At 38.4% G+C, this 19,790-nt stretch overlaps 1 protein-coding gene across 2 annotated transcripts in view; it reads left to right on the top strand.

Annotated features, from left to right (window-relative positions):
• LOC114240263 (uncharacterized) overlaps positions 1 to 18,781 on the top strand; it is a 95,443-nt gene extending 76,662 nt beyond the window's left edge. For both annotated transcript variants that reach the window (XM_089736290.1, XM_089736291.1), the window contains exons 6-12: positions 4,405 to 4,569; positions 6,164 to 6,400; positions 8,153 to 8,290; positions 12,617 to 12,902; positions 13,971 to 14,153; positions 14,647 to 14,831; positions 15,688 to 18,781. In XM_089736290.1, coding sequence (XP_089592416.1) covers positions 4,405 to 4,569; positions 6,164 to 6,400; positions 8,153 to 8,290; positions 12,617 to 12,902; positions 13,971 to 14,153; positions 14,647 to 14,831; positions 15,688 to 15,741 — 1,248 coding nt within the window. In that variant the 3' untranslated portion in view covers positions 15,742 to 18,781. The remainder of the gene's footprint in view (positions 1 to 4,404; positions 4,570 to 6,163; positions 6,401 to 8,152; positions 8,291 to 12,616; positions 12,903 to 13,970; positions 14,154 to 14,646; positions 14,832 to 15,687) is intronic.
• The last annotated feature ends 1,009 nt before the right edge of the window (positions 18,782 to 19,790 follow it).

Raw genomic sequence — 19,790 nt, 5'->3', positions numbered from 1 at the left:
CGCCAATCAGGAGCCAACGCGCGGCCGCGTTATCGCAGGTGACGCCGGGCTGCTGCGCCGGCAGTCCGCCACAAAGCCTCGTACTGATCGCGCGTTTCTCTCATTATTGTATTTTCATATATTTGTTAGTCGTTTGTTTTGTGTCTCGTTAATTTGTTAATAATCTGTAGTGTATCGTGTTGTCGTAATATAGAACTATTTCTCGTATTGTTTCGTTTAATTTTTTATATCCAGTAAACTCCAGTCGTGCGTCGGAGCGGACACACACACTTTTTTTTAAAATAATTTCTTTATTTATTATTAAATCAATTCCTCAAGAGGACTGGCGGTAGGACGTCTTGTGAGTCCACGCGGATAGGTACCACCACCCTGCCTATTCCTGCCGTGAAGCAGTAATGTGTTTCGGTTTGAAAGTGGGGCAGCTGTTGTAACTATACTTGAGATCTTAGAACCTATATCTCAAGGTGGGTGGCGCATTTACGTTGTAGATGTCTATGGGCTCCAGTAACCACTTAACACCAGGTGAGCTGTGAGCTCGACCACCCGGCTAAGCAATAAAATAAAATAAAAAGTTTTAAAATCATTATAACTTCACCATCGACGTTATCCATCCTAGACTGCCGACATGCAATATAGTCTATACAGCTTGGCAGTAGCTTGGCAAACCCAGAAAATAACTTAAAGTGAGTAGTAGCTTTTTTTAGTTAACAGCTCACTTGGCTTAGCGCGATTACTGCAGCCTTATTTAAAAGTCAACTCTTGCCTGTGACGAAATATGACGTCAACGTTAACGTCTTAATGTCGTGTTGCATTGAAAACAAACAAGTCATAGGGTACCTCATAAATTAAATTCACAAGCGGGCTGAGACGTGGTCCTTGAAATCGCCACTTTTAACGCTTTAGCTTAGGCTCGACGTGTACTCGGTGACTTTTGAAGCTCAGACAATTGTGGCTGGAAGCTTTTACGACTAATTTTCAAATAAGTAGATCACTAAATTGCTTTAACGTTTCTACAATAGAAGACTCAAATTAGAAACGCATATTATTATGTTTTTAGTTTTTTTTTTTTATTGAGGTCTGAGTGTCAAATAGTTTAAGGGCTAACTTGATCTTCTCAGTGGGTAGCGTTTCCGATCCGGTGGTAGATTCTGCGAAGCACTGCTCTTGCTAGGGTCAATGTTAGCAAGACACCCGGTCTGAGCCCCGTGAGCTCACCTACACGTCAAGGAGAAGCTGATATAGCCTCTCAAGTCTATCAGCATAGGCAGGAAAAAAAAGCTAGCCCACCCTTAAAACTAAATGCATGATAAGTAAAGGACAGGAGGGTTTGTCGTACTTACCCGTGCGGACTCACAAGACGTCATATCACTAGTAAACAACGACCAGTTGTAGTTTTCTACTTAATTGTATTATGACCGTTCGTTTATGGTGACAAATTTTATCTCGCGTGCTGTTTCAAAACAAACGTATGCTCGGAAGCAACTATGTCCGCGTTCATAAGTCTTTCTTTGTTCCAAATTTATCGTTCTGTTGAAATAATTGTTTCAAATAAGCCGAATATTATACATATAATGAATTCCACAATAAACAGGATACGCTATGGAAAAGTTCGAAGAACTATACGTTATACATTTTATCTATAATATTTAAATTTTAATTTTACAGTTTTTGATGAATTTGGTCTTATTAAACGTACTTGGTGAACGTTGCTTTAACGTTCTCGATAGCGTTAAAGTTAACTCAAATTTGTATGGAGTTGGAACAGCGCCCCTAGCGACAAATGTAGGCAAACGTTCGATCTCCATAAAATTTGAGTTAACTTTTACGGTGTCGAGAACGTGGCGTGATCGTTAGTAAATGAATATATATATATATATATATATATATATAGTAAATGTTTTGAATTAAAACTTTGAAAAGTTGAAATCACGTATGAATATAAGCGACAAGATCATATCGACGCTTGAAAGGCAAACGTGACTAAGCGACAATGCGTGAACTTTACAGTAGACTAATTTAAAGTTGAAATACCTGAAAACAAAATTTATTTTAACGAATCTAGCTGTAGTAGAATCTAGCTAGTAGCTGTAGGATTGAAATGATTTTAATAGATCTAGAAATATATATTTTTTGCGCATCGAATATGGCTATTGCCTATCATTTATGTACAAAGCAGTTATTGTCGTTTAGTCACGTTTGCCTTTCAAGCGTCGATATGTATATTAAAATATTGAGGACGTTTTTTAATAATCGTTTTATTGGTGAATTTTAATTTTTTTTGGAATGGAGGATTACGCGTTGCCCCGTGGTCTTTCCAATTTGAGGATAAGTGAGATTTGCTAACACTTTCAGTCTAATAGACAGAGCAGACATAAACAATAAAACGTGACCAGAAATATCATCAGAAATATCATAGAATATGGTTTTCATTGTATATCAATGAATCGATTGTGTACTGAAAGCCTTATTTTAAGTAAAATACCAATTTCATAACACTTTTTAGAGAACTACACTCCATCGATAAAGGGCATAAATAGTTGAGGTTTTTAGCAAAAAATCTCTTCGAATATGTCGCTAAGTAGTGCTTAAAATGTTTTCGAATATTTCGTCATGGATCGTTATTACTTTAACCGTTTTAGTATTGAGTTGTTGCTGATTGATGTTCATGGGAATTCTGAAAACGTAGTCAATTAGTTTGAGTCTTTAAAAAAAATAATGGAAAAGGTACAAGTGTTTTGGTACCAAAAAAAAACCGGAACCGGACCGGCTGGGGTCCAATGTCGGCTCGGCGAGTAAATTAACCCCAGCCCACTGAGTTTCTCGCCGGATCTTCTCAGTGGGCTGCGTTTCCGATCCGGTGGTAGATTCTGCGAAGCACGGCTCTTGTTAGGGTTCGTGTTAGCAACGTCATCAAGTTTGAGCCCCGTGAGGTCACCTACTAATTCGGCGAATCTAGATTACCCGTCGAGGTTACTAGAATAGGTAGGAAAAAAAAGAAAAGAAAAACGTCGTCTTAATTTGATCAGGCCAGCGCATGGGACTACGCCCGCCAGGCCTCTTTCTTTCCACTTTGCCGGTAATGCGTGAGTGAAAGTAGTAAAAGCACTACTTAAACTCAGAATACAGAAAGAACTAAAAAAGGAAACGTAAAATTATGCCAAATTTACTGACTATGTAATTTGAATGTGTGCGTTCCGGTTAGAAGGGCGGAACAGTCGTAACTATACTGAGACCTTAGAACTTATATCTCAAGGTGGGTGGCGCATTTACGTCATAGATGTCAATGAGATCCAGTAACTACTTAGCACCGGGTGGTCTGGTGAGCTCGTCAACCCATCTAAGCAATAAAAAAATAAAAATAAAAAAATTATTACACGATCATTTATATTTGTCATATTAATTGCTGCTACCAATGACTTAGCAATTTAATATATTTAATATATTTATTAATTTTATTGTATTTGTTATGTTTATTTCCAAATTCATAAATGAACTCAATAACATACTTCAATCATCCAATAAGTCTAATACAAAATAATGAAAGATTGTATTCTGTAAAGTGTTGAGTGTCGAACAATAACATCCTACATTGAATAACTTTGAAATCCTGTCCAAAGCTCGCACGCAAAACGTCGCGTCGCACGATTTGTTAATCGGGAGGTGGATAGAATAACATTGTAACACAGTTTTAGCTAAATATAATTTACAATTCTATTCTTTGCATTTGTCGAAATATAAATAAGTATATATAATACATATGCGGAAAGAACGGTATTTATTAGTTAGGTCACATTGGCACACTATATTTGTTTTAAAAGAAGTCAATGTCAGTTATCGATTGAGATTGCGAGTTTACGAGTGGTTTCAAGAAATATGGACTTTGGTGTTATATTAAAAATCCACTAGATTTTGCCTTACAATCCCGAAAATATACACTGTTATATGTTTTTATTTTAATTTTTCAAACAATGTACATTCTACATTCTTTTCATCATCCTTGGTTGACTGGAGAATGCCTTAGATATTAAGTCCGTCAATGTACTTTGATTTGAATGAAGTGTGAATAGATAAATACATCATTGCTATTTCGCCGAGAAAAACCGTAAAGTTCTTTCGGGAACTTTATTTAATTGTATTTTTACTGATGATATGGACATCTTGTGAGCCCGTACGGTAACTGCCATATTTCTACTGCGAAGCATTAATGTGTTCCCGCTTGAAGGGTAGGGCAGTTGTTGTACCTGATTACTGAGATTTAGAACTCATGTCTCAAGGTGGATGGCGGCATTTTCGTTGTTGATATCTATGGGCTCTAAGTAAACACTCAACACCTGACGGGCCGTGAGGTCGTCCTACCCTCTAACCAATAAAATAATGATAATGAAAATGTTCTTTCCATTGCAGCTTGTGGTTCGCCGTCGGGGCAGGAGAGGTATATATGCTCAGAGATGTACTCCTGTCTCGTTGGACGCATACAGTTTGGACAGTGTCAGTGTCGGGCACAGGAAGGGAAACCAGCGGCTGAGGGCCAGTAAGCGCAGTTACGGTAACCCTGCTTATGACGATGAGGTAAGCTTTAATATTATTTCGGTATTTTATTGCTTTGACTAGATTTTGCCCGCGACTCCGTCCGCGTGGAATCGTTACTTTAGCGTAACGCTAAATTTTACTCCCCACTTCATTTACGTAGAAAGTGAAAATATTTGCAAAATTCTTTATTGGTGCTCCACTTGTATTGGTCTTACCGTGATGTTATATAGCCTGTAGCCTTCCTCAATAAATGGGCTATGTAACACTGAAAGAATTTTTCAGATCGGACCAGTAGTTCTTGAGATTAGCGCGTTCAAACAAACAAACTCTTAAGCTTTATAATATTCAGTATAGATAGGTGAGCCACAACCCAGATAGTGCAAAATGGAGCTCATGACAACATGAATGGTCTTGTACATTTTGAGACGGGAATTTAGCCTCTATTACAATGTGTAACGGCTGACCCACCCATCTAACAAACTGATTAGTGGCAAGAAATAGACACGACGGTGATGTGCAGTACACATAGAGGATAAAATATTTTAAAATACCGATAAATGTGTATTTTACCACCAACCAATTTTTCTAATGACATACGTACTTAACAAATGTTCACGATTGACTTCCACGGTGAAGGAATAACATCGCGTAATAGAAACCAAACCCGCAAAATTATAATTTGCGTAATTACTGGTGGTAGGACCTCTTGTGAGTCCGTACGTGTAGGTACCACCGCCCTGCCTATTTCTGCCGTGAAGCAGTAATGCGTTTCGGTTTGAAGGGTAGGCCAGCCGTTGCAACTACACTGAGACCTTAGAACTTATAATATCTCAAGGTGGGTGGCGCATTTACGTTGTAAATGTCTATGGGCTCCAGTAACCACTTAACACCAGGTGGGCTGTGAGCTCGTCCACCCATCTAAGCAATAAAAAAAAAAAACATTTCTTGATAGACGAATGCGAAATTTCGTGCTTCTCACTTTGAAAATTACGAATTATCTAGAACCACCGATCCCTGTTAAGGAATGAACATAATTTTATCCAATGAGTCATTAAAAATTCCAAAAATACTTTTCGAAATACTGAATGCTTTCAACATGAAAGGCATTAATTGGCAAACTTTTAAATTTGTAGCCGTCACGGCTTAAACACTGCAGTGACAAGAGAAGTAATTATATATGTGTAGATACATATTTCATTGTCAAGGTCTAGCTGTACTTGGCTTTATACCGGATTTGTGATTTCGGTACCAATAATAAATAATAAAATACTTCGTCTGAAGGCGTTCAATCTAGATGGGTTTTTTTTATTGCTTATTTGCGGGGACGAGCTCACAGCCCCCCTGGTGTTAAATGGTTAATGGAGCCCATAGGCATCTACAACGTAAATGCGCCATCCACCTTGAGATATAAGTTCTAAGGCCTCAGTATAGTTACAACGGCTGCCCCGCCCTTCAAAGCGAAACGCATTACTGCTTCACGGGGGAAATAGGCATGGTAGTGGTACCCACCCTTGCGGACTCACAAGAGGTTGTACCACCAGTATGACATTGAAGCTTGGGGCTTTGCAGCGTAACCAAGATGTATTTTTACCTGCTTTATCCTATAGTCATTAAATCTATTTTCTATTCCTAGGTCACTTCTCATCCAATGCAGTACTCGGCGTTAGCTTCTTTCGCAATGGACATAGAATCTATAACGGCCGAATTCGTCGAGATACCATCGGTATCCGTGAGACCTGAGGAGGTGCCTCCAGGTTGCGAGGACAAGAACAGGTACTCCAACGTGCTGCCGCTACCGGAGACCAGAGTCCCGCTGTGCAGGATTGGAAACGACCCCACCACTGAATACATCAACGCTAATTATATTACGGTAAGTTTTCTCTTTCTATGGATCATATTTTGCTGGATCGGAAATTGCGTTTTGCTCAAACGAAAGGTCTGAAAACTCAAACGTTTTTTTTATTGCTTACATGAGTGAACGAGCTCACAGCCCACCTGGTGTTAAGTGGTTACTGGAGCCCATAGACATCTACAACATAAATGCGCCACCCACCTTGAGATATAGGTTCTAAGGTCTCAAGTATAGTTACAACGTCTGCTCCACCCTTCAAAACGAAATGTATTACTGCTTCACGGCAGAAATAGGCGGGGTGGTGGTACCTTCCCGCGCAGACTCACACTCAGAGGTCCTACCACCAGTAATTACGCAAATTATAATTTTGCGGGCTACGACTGTTGATTAAAATTTTAAATGAGGGCTGTGTCGCGTCATTTTGTTATACAGTATCCAACAATGCCTCTTTTAAATAATTCAAACGATATTAAAATACAATCTCTTTAACATAGAAACACAAAATGTACTGATTCAGCAGTACGCTACGCTGTGCCCCGGGTGGCGAGACGTTATCAACATCCTGTCATAAACTACTCCCATGAATATCGTGTTACACAAATCTAAGAATGTCACCGAGCTAATCTAGATTACGATTTCAGCAAAATTATAATATGATTTTTATTCGCAAACAAAAAAGAAATAAGTACAGGAATCGTTGATGGCGTTAGGTCGTATTCCCACGAGGGTACCGCATTCTTGCTTAATTATTGACTTAATAATAACTAGTAGTCCCTCAGTAGTCGGAATTTAACTATAATTTTACTGGTGGTAGGACCTCTTGTGAGTCCGCGCGGGTAGGTACCACCACCCTGCCTATTTCTGCCGTGAAGCAGTAATGCGTTTCGTATTGAAGGGCGGGACAGTCGTTATAAGTATACTTGAGACCAAAGAACTTATATCTCAAAGTGGGTGGCGCATTTACGTCGTAGATGTCTATGGGCCCCAGTAACCATTTAACGCTAGGTGGGATGAGAGCTCGTCCATCCATCAAAGCATTATAAAAAAAATTAAAATTATAAGTTTGAACATTATTATGGTTTTATTGTCAAAAACTATTATACTCGTGCTTCTTATTACAGATTTCATCAAGAATACACTTTAGACAAATAATATTAAATACAATCATTATTAATCTATTTTTAATTTGACCATAGACCTTAAATAATAACAAAAGTGTGACAATTGACAGTAAACAAAGAATATAAATATACATGTATGAGTTGTGTCAAATACATGGTAGTGTGTGTAATTATTTTTGATTGATGATTTAATGTATTTCTTAAGCATAATTAAAAAAAAATAGCATTCTGCACTCCTCTATATTATTTATAAGTGTGAGAAATTGCATACTCCTCCGTCCGCGTAATTTTCGTAAAAGGTATACAAAGTTTTTGCTTCACGTATTTATAGACAATAGAATATAGACATTAGAACCATTTTTTTCGCGCTTAAAAAGGCTAAACATTTTAATAACTACAACAACTTATTTACAAAACATAATAAATTATTATTATTCTTTCTGTCGCGGTGCATTAATAGGTTCCGATTTGAACGGTGGAGCGCTTTGTGTACAATGGAATTAAAACTCTGATCCCATACTTCAAGATTGAAATTGGCCTTGATTATGTCTATGTCTATGTACTCCGGTAGCCGCTTAATTCTACGTTGGCGAAACCTCTTAATATAAGCGTCGGTGCGAAATATTTAAACCCATTGTTTTTTTTTCAGGGTCCAGGTAATATAAAGAACTACTACATCGCGTGCCAGGCTCCCCTCGCCAACACCGTTGGAGACTTCTGGAGAATGATTTGGGAACAGAACTCAAGACTTGTAGTCATGCTCACTGAATATATGGAGAATGGAGTGGTAGGCTCTTTTATTTAGTAGCCTTGGTAACATGAACACCTCCAGTCATTGTCCTCGTCGAACCCGTCGCTTGCGACGAAGGGCTCGGCGTGTAAACTAACCCACAGACACAGCCCACTGAGTTTCTCGCCGGATCTTCTCAGTGGGTCGCGTTTCCGATCCAGTGGTAGATTCTGCGAAGTACTGCTCTTGCTAGGGTTGGTGTTAGCAACAACGTCAGGTTTGAGCCCCGTGAGCTTCACCTACTAGTTAAGGCTACGCTGAAATGGTATCTCAAGACCATCAACCTAGGTAGGAAAAAAAATGAACACCATATTCAATTTTAATTTTATACTAATACAAATATTATATTACCTATTCATCAAACAAATTTAATCTGATGCTTGCATGAGACTTGCATGTAAAAGGCTTATTTTATTACGCAAGCTACCCAACGTGGACACATACCTTATATAAGCTCACAGTTCATCTGGTTTTAAGTGATAGTTGTGTGTTACCATCACATGTGAATGGTCTGTTTCACTGATGCAATTGTAATGTACATTTTTTGTGTCATCATTAAAACGGGAGCGAATACTTCGTAACTAAAACGGTGGTAGCTACCCAGGCGGCCTCCCTCTCCAAACACAAATACGTCAGTTCGTAAAATAGTCAAGAATTATTCTTCTTCATCACCACTGAGGCGTTTAGTTCCGAGTGATCTCTTCAATTTGTTTCCACCTTTTAAGATCTTGTGGCTGTAGATCTTGTGGCCATCATACAACGCAAGATATTTGACAGATGCCTGAATCTCGCTTACGACATTTTCAAGATAAGCTTGCATATATACAAGTTCCGAACAACGACATTCGGTCCACACGTCATTACGCATCCTCCCGATCCATTAACGGTGCTTTTAGGTATCACAAGCACCGGTCACCGTCCTCGTAGGGCCAGTGTTAGCAACACTCCGGTTTGAGCCTCGTGAGCTCACCTACACGTCAGGGCGAAGCTGAAATAGCCTCTTAAGGCTATCAGCATAGGTAGTAGAAAAGACATTCGGGCCGTCGCGTTGGTCTACCGAGCAATTCTTCCTTCCGTCGTTAATTCCTACAACCTTAATCTATCTGTCCAAGTCGTTATATAAACTGTGAAGTTAGTCTATATAAATTAACTAGCGACCCGCCCTCGCTTCGCTTTGGAAACTGTAATTTATTATTGATTTCTCTACTATTTAATGGATGTTATTGTTCGACTTTCCGAGGGATGATTATTAAAATAAACTTGGATTAGAAAAACTTGTATATTAAAGTAAAAAATCAATAATCTAGGAAAACGTGTCACTTATGACAAGGGTATCATGACAACGGATTTGCGTATTACAGCGCTCTCTAGTGACGGTTTTAGGAGTTGGAAAAAACAGGGTGAACATTCCGCCCACCATGAACTACAAAAGTTCATAGCCAACAATGAGGCCATCAAATTTTACATGTACAATTAACATCTCCATGAAACCGTAACATTTTAACCTAATCGTAATCAATAAAGAACTGCTCAACATGAACTAAATATAAACTTACACATTAAAGAAACCATAATAACGACAAAGTTCAGTCAAGGGTTGCTTTTAAACAGTTCGTACTTACTTACAACTAAACAATAACAAAATACTTAATAGCTGATGCATCCAAAGATACATTTAAGTTACATACATTGCATGAAATATCTACAGTTATTCAGGTAAGTAATGTTAAAAAGCGATAGGCAAAGTTTGGAGACTGGTCTTACAATTTTAGATTTCTTACATTTGATAGTACCCTTGTGACATTATCTGGAAGTCAGTATGCTCTGGTACGACCTTGACCATTCGATACATCTTAACTATGTCCGCTGCGAAACATATAGGATAAGTACGCCATTTCATAATTATGTGTCGTAACTCTGGTTGAAGCCTTGGACCTACCAATAAATCATTGTTCAATGACTTGCCGCTGGTACCCTTACACGAAGCGTCGAAAACAACGCCGACCTTCGTTGTACTTTTGTCCTCGCGAACAACCAACTGCATGATGAGGTAGATAAACGCATCCTGGCTTAGCAGCTTCTTGTTTGTCATTAATTACTTCTATATGATTCATAGCCAGGTGGCTACATTTATTACCTTGGATTATTCTTGCTTCAAGAATGGATTATTTTCAAGTTTCTTCTTGAGCAAGTGGATTGTTGTCGCGAAAAGGAAGACCTACAACATAACGACCCAAACTGTCCCTAGTTGTAGTGGATTCAAAGTATCTTTCACAGGATTCTTCTTCCTTGGATAAAAGTGGATGATGCTAGTCAGTTTCAATCTCCCAGAACTGACGCAGCAAATCATTGATTGAGTTGTCATGGGTATGTGCGCTAATAATGTAAGGAGTATCCCCACTAACTTAAACTCGTCCCGACAGGATCCATCCCAGCTGTGTATTTTGAGCTGTCAAGGTTCCAGGTGGATTTCTCAATATGCCTTCTGACAAAACCTGACCATACACATCAGCGCCCAGTAGAAGATCTATATTGCTTGGTGTACCATATCCTGGATCAGCCATCTGCAATTGCAACAATTCCGGCCAATCCTGTAATTGAATTTTCTGTGAAGGAAGAGTGGATGTTAGGCAGTTTAAAACATAGGCTTGAACGGGATAGCTAAAAGAGTTATATGTGGACTGTACTTTAAATTGAACCATATGTTTTACTGAAATACTAGATTTTTCTCCTCCTAAACCAGATATGGTACTTAGAACTGGCAACCTTCAAAGCTGCAAAAGTTGAACTGCGTGTTCACTAATAAACGAGGCTTGAGAGCCCTGATCCAACAATGCCCTAAGTGTGTGATACATACCCTTGTTGGATACATAAACTAATGCGCTAGCTAACATTACTTGACTACTTGATCTCATTTCACTGTTAGAAAAATGGCTGACAACACGCTCCACGTGATCCGCTGCCTGCGGTTCTTGTGCTGGCTCCCGCTGTTGATTAGTGGGCTGACTAGGACCCGCCAGGGTCGGATTGTGAGTGCCGCCTTCCTGGTGCAGCAGCGAGTGATGACGTTGGCCACAGCACCGACAAGCCGTGCGTCGTTTGCACTGTGTTACCGAATGGTTAGCTCCGAAGCAATTGAAACACAGTTTTCTCTTCTGGATGAACTCCCGGCGATTCCCGATGGCTTCTTGTACAAATTTCTTGCATTGATAAAGCAAGTGATGTCCCGAACAGAATGGGCAGGATACAGACGTCGTCACGCTGAACACCTTCGGTTTATCCGCTGCATCTTTGCCTCTAAACTCTCTTCTTTGGTTTGGTTCTAAAAACTCGAGTGCTCGATATCTTGATTCCAGGAATGATTGGAACTCGCTTAGTGTAGGCAATCGATCAGCCTGTTCGCTTAGTTTTTGTTCCCATTGTTTCTGGGATTCATTATCCAATTTTATTGTGATGAGATATATAATCAGGATGTCCCATGTCGATACAGGTATACCAAGGTTAGATAAAGCGTGCAAGCAATCATTTGTCGTATCGAGTATTTGTTTAACACCGTTGGATGACTCTGAAGATAAAGCCCTTTGGCCCACCAGCCTGGCCAGAATGCTGTTCGCGATGTAACGTTTGTTATTGTACCTTTTGTTTAATAGCTATATTCGTTATTTTCGCATCCCAATATAACATTCTGGTGATTTTCTTCAAACTAACCAGTGTTGTTCCAATAATTGCAATCTCGTTTCGATATATTCCCTTGTTATTCTAGACGCAGGTGACTTTTTGAAATTAATCTTTGCCTTAAATATCTTATTTTGAATATCGGTTTTTTAATATAACTGTCCGGGCCCATTCTTCACATTCACTAGTACTTAGCAACGAAATAGTTTTGTGTTAATTACGGTTTGTAACATTCTTTGCACTTAAAATTGTTGTTTATCATTAGTTGTTTTCTTATCTGGCTCGTATTGGACCATGTTCGACTTTCCGAGGGATGATTATTAAAATAAACTTGGATTAGAAAAACTTGTATATTAAAGTAAAAAATCAATAATCTAGGAAAACGTGTCACTTATGACAAGGGTATCATGACAACGGATTTGCGTATTACAGCGCTCTCTAGTGACGGTTTTAGGAGTTGGAAAAAACAGGGTGAACATTATTATACATATAAACCTTCCTCTTCAATCACTCTATCTATTAAAAAAAAACCGCATCAAAATCCGTTGCGTAGTTTCAAAGATTTAAGCAGTTAAGTATAGGGACAGAGAAAGCGACTTTGTTTTATACTATGTAGTGATATTAAGCTTGTTTACATTTCCCATTCAGGAAAAGTGTTACGAGTACCTTCCACCATCAGAAGTATCCGATAACAAGAGGTCCTTCGGGGATTTCAAGATAATCCTGAAGAAACGCGAGCAAAAAGACAAATACGCCATCTCCAGCGTTCAACTGATCAACATGTCGACCAGAACGTGGCGGGAAATAATCCACCTGTGGTACTTCTGGCCGGCGAAAGGAGTTCCAGACGATTACGATTCAATATTGGACTTCCTGTCCGAAATGAGGAATTATATGAAGATCTCGCAAACGGCGAAGGAATATGACGAGGAAGGTAGGTCAAAGGTAGCAAAGGGACTTGGTTATTGCGCGGAAATATTTCAGTTTTTTCTTTGTTTTGTAGTAATCGATTCATGTGTAAGCACTTTTTTCGTGTGTAACGAAATATGATCTATTGAATTAATATGTTTTTAAATAAATTAAACTCTAATAATATCTTGCTTCTGCTGTAATGAAGTAATTCTACTTTTATTTAGTAAGTACATTAGAAAGACGATTTTCTGATGTTAGGGTGTAATGTAAACTGGTATGAGTACTATCACGAAGCATTGATAACGCGTTACAGTTTGAGGGATTGGTAGGGCGTACAGATACACAGTAAAACTGTGAATTATCCTGTATCCAAGTTGTCAGGGGCGTACCCAGTACCTACATAAATAATAGTATGTAGTTGGTGAGCTGATCTGCTAGATTACATAAAAAACAGATGTTCTTATTAAATAACATAAGTAGTTTAAAAATTCTTACGTCCTTAGGGATCTATCAGATCCAATAACTCTTGGAGCTTTAGACGCTTTCAGTTTTAGCACTAGGAGCAGGCTTAGGGACCCCGGTAACCGTACTCGTCGAACTCGACAAAGAGTTCGACGTGCAACCTAACCCATACGTCAGCCCGCTGAGTTTCTCACAAGATCTTCCCTGCGGGTTGAGATTCTGATTCGGTAGTAGATGCATCGCGAAGCAGTTGCTCTTGAGCTGTTAGGTCTTCTTCGGAGGCGCTCGGGCAGCTGTTAGCAAATCCCTCCCCTCCTGGCTGAGCCTTTGCTCGCCCACCTGTTTTTGTGAAACTGGGAAGGCCTTCGGGCCACTAGTGATCCTTCCTTCCTAAAAAAACACATTTAAATCGAAAATCACACACACCAAACAATCAAACTATTTTGCAAGCTAATAAATTGTTTGTAAAATAAATGTATAATTATTTAGCAAAAGTGATTTCAAATGTTAAGTTCCATATTATTATGTTTTGTTAGGAAACAAATTTAAAGGAATCAGTGATCAATTTGAGGTCTTTTCAATAGCTAGAATTAAAGAGCGATTTAACTGAATTAAATTTGGCTTCCAGGCGTGGAAGTAATCTACGAAGACCAGAACCGTTCGTCGTTCAGCAACCTAACCAAGTTGCGGAGCGATGACAACGGCTCCGGAAACGGAGTGAACGTGTACTCACCCGCCAAGGCCGAGGAGATGATGAGGAGGCATACCAACGGAACCTTGGGCCGAATGAAAGCGGCTTCCGAAGTCGAAGGTTGGTACTATCGATGAACATTAAGACATGTCGCTGTCATACCACCGCCCTGCCTATTTCTGCCGTGAAGCAGTAATGCGTTTCGGTTTGAAGGGTGAGGCAGCCGTTGTAACCGGGCGGACTCACAAGAGGTCCTACCACCAGGCTTAGTGACCTCGGCAACCGAACGCGTCGAACTTGACAAAGAGGTCGACGTGCAAACTAACCCATGCATCAGCCCGCTGAGTTTCTCGCCGCATCTTCTCAGCGGGTCGCGATTCCGATCCGGTAGTAGATTCATTCGCGTAGCAGTTGCTCTTGAGTTGTTAGATCTCCTTCGGAGACGTTCGGGCAGCTGCTAGCAAATCCCATCCTTCCTGGCTGAGCCTTTGCTCGCCCGCCTGTCCTGATGAAACTGGAAAGGCCTCCGGGCCACCAGTAATACTTCAATCATAAAAAAAAAAGAATTTTAATGGTACAGTAGTGTAGTGAGTATTGTGACGCCCCTCGGCAGGCGTCCGTCCGTGCGTGGTGACGTGCGCGTCGGGCGCGGGGCGCTCGGCGGTGCTGGTCGCGCTGGACGTGTGCGCGCGCGCGCTGGCGGCGGGCCGCGCCGACGTGCCGCGCGCCGTGCGACACCTGCGCGCCCAGCGACCGCACTCGCTCTCCAACAGACACCACTATATCCTGCTCTATAAGGTGCTTTTTTATTTAACTTGAACCATGGATTCCGTGATTCAACGACACGGCGCGTCTTTCGTTAGTGACCCTAATTATTCTACAACAGTGTGCAAATCACACACTGTCACCTGCTTCTAACTAAAAATTCATGTACTATGATAATGTACACACCTGCTCATTTTGGCACCGAATCAGACATGCGCGGCTTATTGGTGATGACGATGATTGTGATAGTTATAGATGTGTATTGTATGATTGTTATGATGTATTTGATTGTATGTTTAAATGATTGTAACGCAATCAAACAAAAATAACTGAACGGGGTTGAATGAACATCTTATAACATCGACTAGCATATGGGATACTTTTTATTATGGTACCTGTGTGCTTAGTGCCAGTTTCTTAACGTTCTCGATAGCGTGAAAGTTAACCCGATTTTGTTGGAAGTTGGAACAGCGCCCCTAGCAGCAAACGTAGGCAAACGATCCCATTCCATACAAATTTGAGCTAACTTTTATGCTATAGAGAACGTTATAAAACTCGCACTAACCACACAGCTACTATGTGATTTAGCATGATAAAAGTATACCATATGCTAGTCGATGTTATAAAAGGTTCATTCAATCCCGTTCAGCTATTTTTGTTTGATTGTGTTACAATCATCCAAACATACAATCAAATACATCATAACAATCATACAACACACACAATCATCGTCATCACCAATAAGCCGCGCATGTCTGATTCGGTGCCAAAATTAGGCAGGTATATACACCAAAATCTAACAGTTCTCATAGTACAGGAGACTCTAGTTAAGGAGACAGGCGACAATGTGTGATTTGATTGTTTAATAAATTTTTTTTTTTAATTTCAGGTGCTTAGCGAATATGGGAACAAGTTGACGGGCGGCGGAATCGACACTATCTGAAGTAATCATAATCCATATAACTAAAGTATAATTAAATGTATACAATTAGAAGTTTTTATGACACGAGGCGCTTTGAGTATATGACTCCGGTGCAGTTTTGGTTAAAGCTATTCCGACATTTTCAGCTTGTATATTGATACAATGAAAATTAATTTTACGGTTTATTCTCGCATTTTGTTATTGCATGAATGCATGAATGGGAAATACATTTTAACTTTAATTTTAGATCTCGTAAAAGTATAGTTAATTAACTTAAGAGCTTTTTATAAGAGGATTGTGACGAAAAAAATGTTTTTATTGCGCAGATGGGTGAGGTAGTTTCGACTTATCCTATAACATTAAAAACTTATTCTTTAGAACCGAAGGCTAGATTTTAAGTTTTTTTCAGAAGATATTCTTAATACGAAATAGGTTTTTTTAGTTGTTTCACTAATACTAGTGAACTGTTTGACATTAGAAACTTCAGCATTAATATTTTTCAATATTTTATTCGGTAGTCATATTTTTGACATTCCTCGAATCTAATCTAATTTAAAAAAAAACCTCATTTGAATATGTGACTTTTAGGTAGGTTTTGAACCAAATTCATTTAAAACAAAAGGTTCCCAGTTCAGGTTGTTAAACCTTTTCATTTACCAAAGGATTTCATGAAATTCCTATCCAAGGCAATTTGCGGTAGGCAGCGGCTTAGCTCTGCCCCTGGCATTGCTGAAGTCCATGGGCGACGGTAACCACTCATCATCAGGTGGGCCGTATGCTCGTCTGTCTACAAGGGCAATAAAGGCAAAGTGGAAGTAATCTAAATTGGCTCCATAGTCTGAACACAGAGATAGATAGACACATTATAAGTAAAAAAAAGATTATAGTTTTGTACATAAAATTTATTTATTTATAAATGATTATTACCTTTGAACAATTCTATAAATGTTAGATGATTGATATTTGTATAATGTTTAATTTTATAAAAAAAAAAAGATAAGAAAGGGCTCATATTTACATTTTTAATTTAATTTTACGCATAAAATTACCTGTGATTTCTTTCTATTAAGGATAATCTATTTTTATTAATTTTGTAATATGAAATTAAGTTAATTGATGAAGTCGATGTGCGGGCTTCGAAGCTTTGGTCTACATTAGTCGCTAGCTTAAAGAACGTTGGATATAAAATTGCAACAGCCATGACTATAAAAATAGGTTTCTTAAATACCATAAACCATTTGGCACAGAAATGTAATTCGATGTTGCTTCTGGGCAATTACAATCTTAAATGATCAATGTTCATTAATCTAATGACCGTATCATGTACCTAGCAAAAGTACTATATTTAAAATTAATGAATTAAACCCTAAAGATAACTATTACGTTTGAAGACCAATATCATTTTATAGGTATTTTTAGATAGCGTGTTATAGTTTATGATATTTGTACTGTTTCGTAAATGTAAAAAAATACGTTTGACATTTTGACGTTTTCAAAATTTACATAAATCATCATTTAATTTTTTTAGGCAACTTTTACATATATACTTCTTTTTTTCTTATCTTTTCTTCTTTCAGATTGACATTTGACATTTTAAACTGTCAGTGTTCACTTTGATGTTTTCTTCTAATATGGCAAATAATGCAATAATTTCATTAACTTCAAACACAGTAAAATCTTATAAGCCTTGAAATTTTATCAAGATTATAAAATTATTTTTAATTATTCTGTTTCTTTTACTATGAGGTAGTTTTTGTTATATAGTGGATGTTCTTGAGAGCAGGTTTTTTTTCTCAATGCGTTCTTGTCGAGTTGACTGTTCTTTTTAGAATTTGTAAATAATAATAGAATTTGTAGAGATTGTGACAACAAATGAATTAAAAATGGCAGCTAGTACTCCAACTGACTATCAGTACAGATAGTGTTCAGATAGAAAAGTTAATCCAAATGTAAATTATTTCATTAAAAAGACATATTTATGTATTTATTTCTTCTTCAGTTTTTAAATAGAATAATCGTGCTGATAATGCTTATACAATTTTAATTTTTGGTAAATTGACTTTTTTGTCTACAGTACAGCTTAATAGAGTTAAAGATCCAAAAAAGGCTCTCTGCCATTTGCCAGGAACGTGTTATGAGTTTCTTCGGACACATCATGGGGTCTGATGAATTAGAGAAGCTCATAATTTCGGGTCGCATAGGATGCAAGAATGCCGTGGGCAGACACCAGCCATGGTCAGATCTGATTAGGGAGCTTTTGATGATAATCTATACTACGCGGACCACGCCATCCATGATCGAACACTATAGATGAAAGTCACATGTGGTCGCGATCCTCAGAAGTAAGGGAACAATGAATAAGATAGATATTTTTGAGTGATCGTGCAAACGAGAGAGAACCCGAAGTGCTGCTATTTTTAGTTCGTTTCTTTAGTGGTATGAGTTATAAGTATTTCTTTAAAAATATCATTAGAGCAATTTAGGAGTTACCTTTCGATATTCTATCCCAAGCTGCAAATATTTTAAGCTGTTAGTTTAACATTTTTAGATCTTGTACATTACTGATCCTTCATAATAATTATTCGTGTATTAAGAAATAGTGAATTCTTGATAAGGAGTTTTTTTTAAAATGTCGTATGTTGCTTGTGAGAATCGGTTTCCGCTGGTTCTTGAGGACATGATGAAATGACGATTATATTAATTGCATTAAATTACTTATTTATTCTTAAAAAAGTTGAATCTAGATTGCCGGCGACACAAAATTACGATAAATTTGTTTGTGGAATCGATTTTTCGAATGAGTGGAAATCGATTTTCGTGGATTTGTTATTTTCATTATTGTTGATTTTCATATGTTATTGTAATATATCTTATAAATCATGGCATTTAATTTAAGAAAAAAAAAACATATGCACTGTTTTATCCCACACGTATGTAGATTAAGCTTTAGTTTTTAATAATAATATATAATTTACCAAAAATGTATAATATATTATATCATCATGGAAATATCCTACTATTAATTAATACGATTTGTATGAAATAAATTTATTACTATTTACTTGTTTAATATCATCATACGTACCTATCTAAATATCTTACGTGAATACACGGTGATTTAGTTTACTGCGTGTTTCTTAATAGAAAATACTGCAGTGAAGGTAATACTGAGTTTTGATTTGAATTGATTTTACTGGTGATAGGACCTCTTGTGAGTCCGCGCGGGTAGGTACCACGACCCTGCCTATTTCTGCCGTGAAGCAGTAATGCGTTTCGGTTTGAAGGGTGGGGCAGCCGTTGTAACTATACTGAGACCTTAGAATTTAAATTTCAAGGTGGGTGGCGCATTTACGTTGTAGATGTCTATGGGCTCCAGTAACCACTTAACACCAGGTGGGTTGTGAGCTGGTCCAACCATCTAAGCAATAAAAAAGACATAGTTAATACTTTTGCGAATATAGGGGATGTTTGATAACCTGCCCCCCAAAATTGCAAATTATTCTTTAATTGCTTTGATGGGTAAACGAGCTCACGGTCCACCCGGTGTAAAGTGGTTACCGGAGCCCATAGATCACTACGTGAACGCCGCGGCGCCGCCACCCACTTTGAGTCATGAGGTCTAAGTCTTAATTATATAGCAGACTTGCCTGCCCTTGAAATTGGAACACATTACAGTTTCCCAGCAGAAACAGGCTGGGTGGTGGTACCTACTTGTGTTGGCTGATAATACATCTAATGAACCCATCCAGTAATGGATTTGCATAGTTAATGGTGGTTGCGGTCGAATATCCTGCTTATTGTCAGCTGTCAATGTTTCAATGCAATTAGGATTTTGTTCCCACCAACGAACTATACCATCTGAATGAGATTCTCAGTATACGGGTTCAAATACGACTGTCGGAAACATAGCCCACAGGTACCAATGTCGCTCAATAAACAAATGCTTACTAACCAGATACTAACATCTTACTAGCAAGGATTACGATTTAAGAATAGCTTCCGTGATGAATAGAGAACATTGTATATCGGTAGGCAGCGGCTTGGCTCTGCTCCTGGCATTGCTGAAGTCC

This window comes from Bombyx mandarina, chromosome 21 (assembly GCF_030267445.1).
Source record: "Bombyx mandarina strain Sakado chromosome 21, ASM3026744v2".
Lineage (NCBI taxonomy): Eukaryota > Metazoa > Arthropoda > Insecta > Lepidoptera > Bombycidae > Bombyx > Bombyx mandarina.
This window is presented reverse-complemented; position numbering and strand designations above follow the sequence as displayed.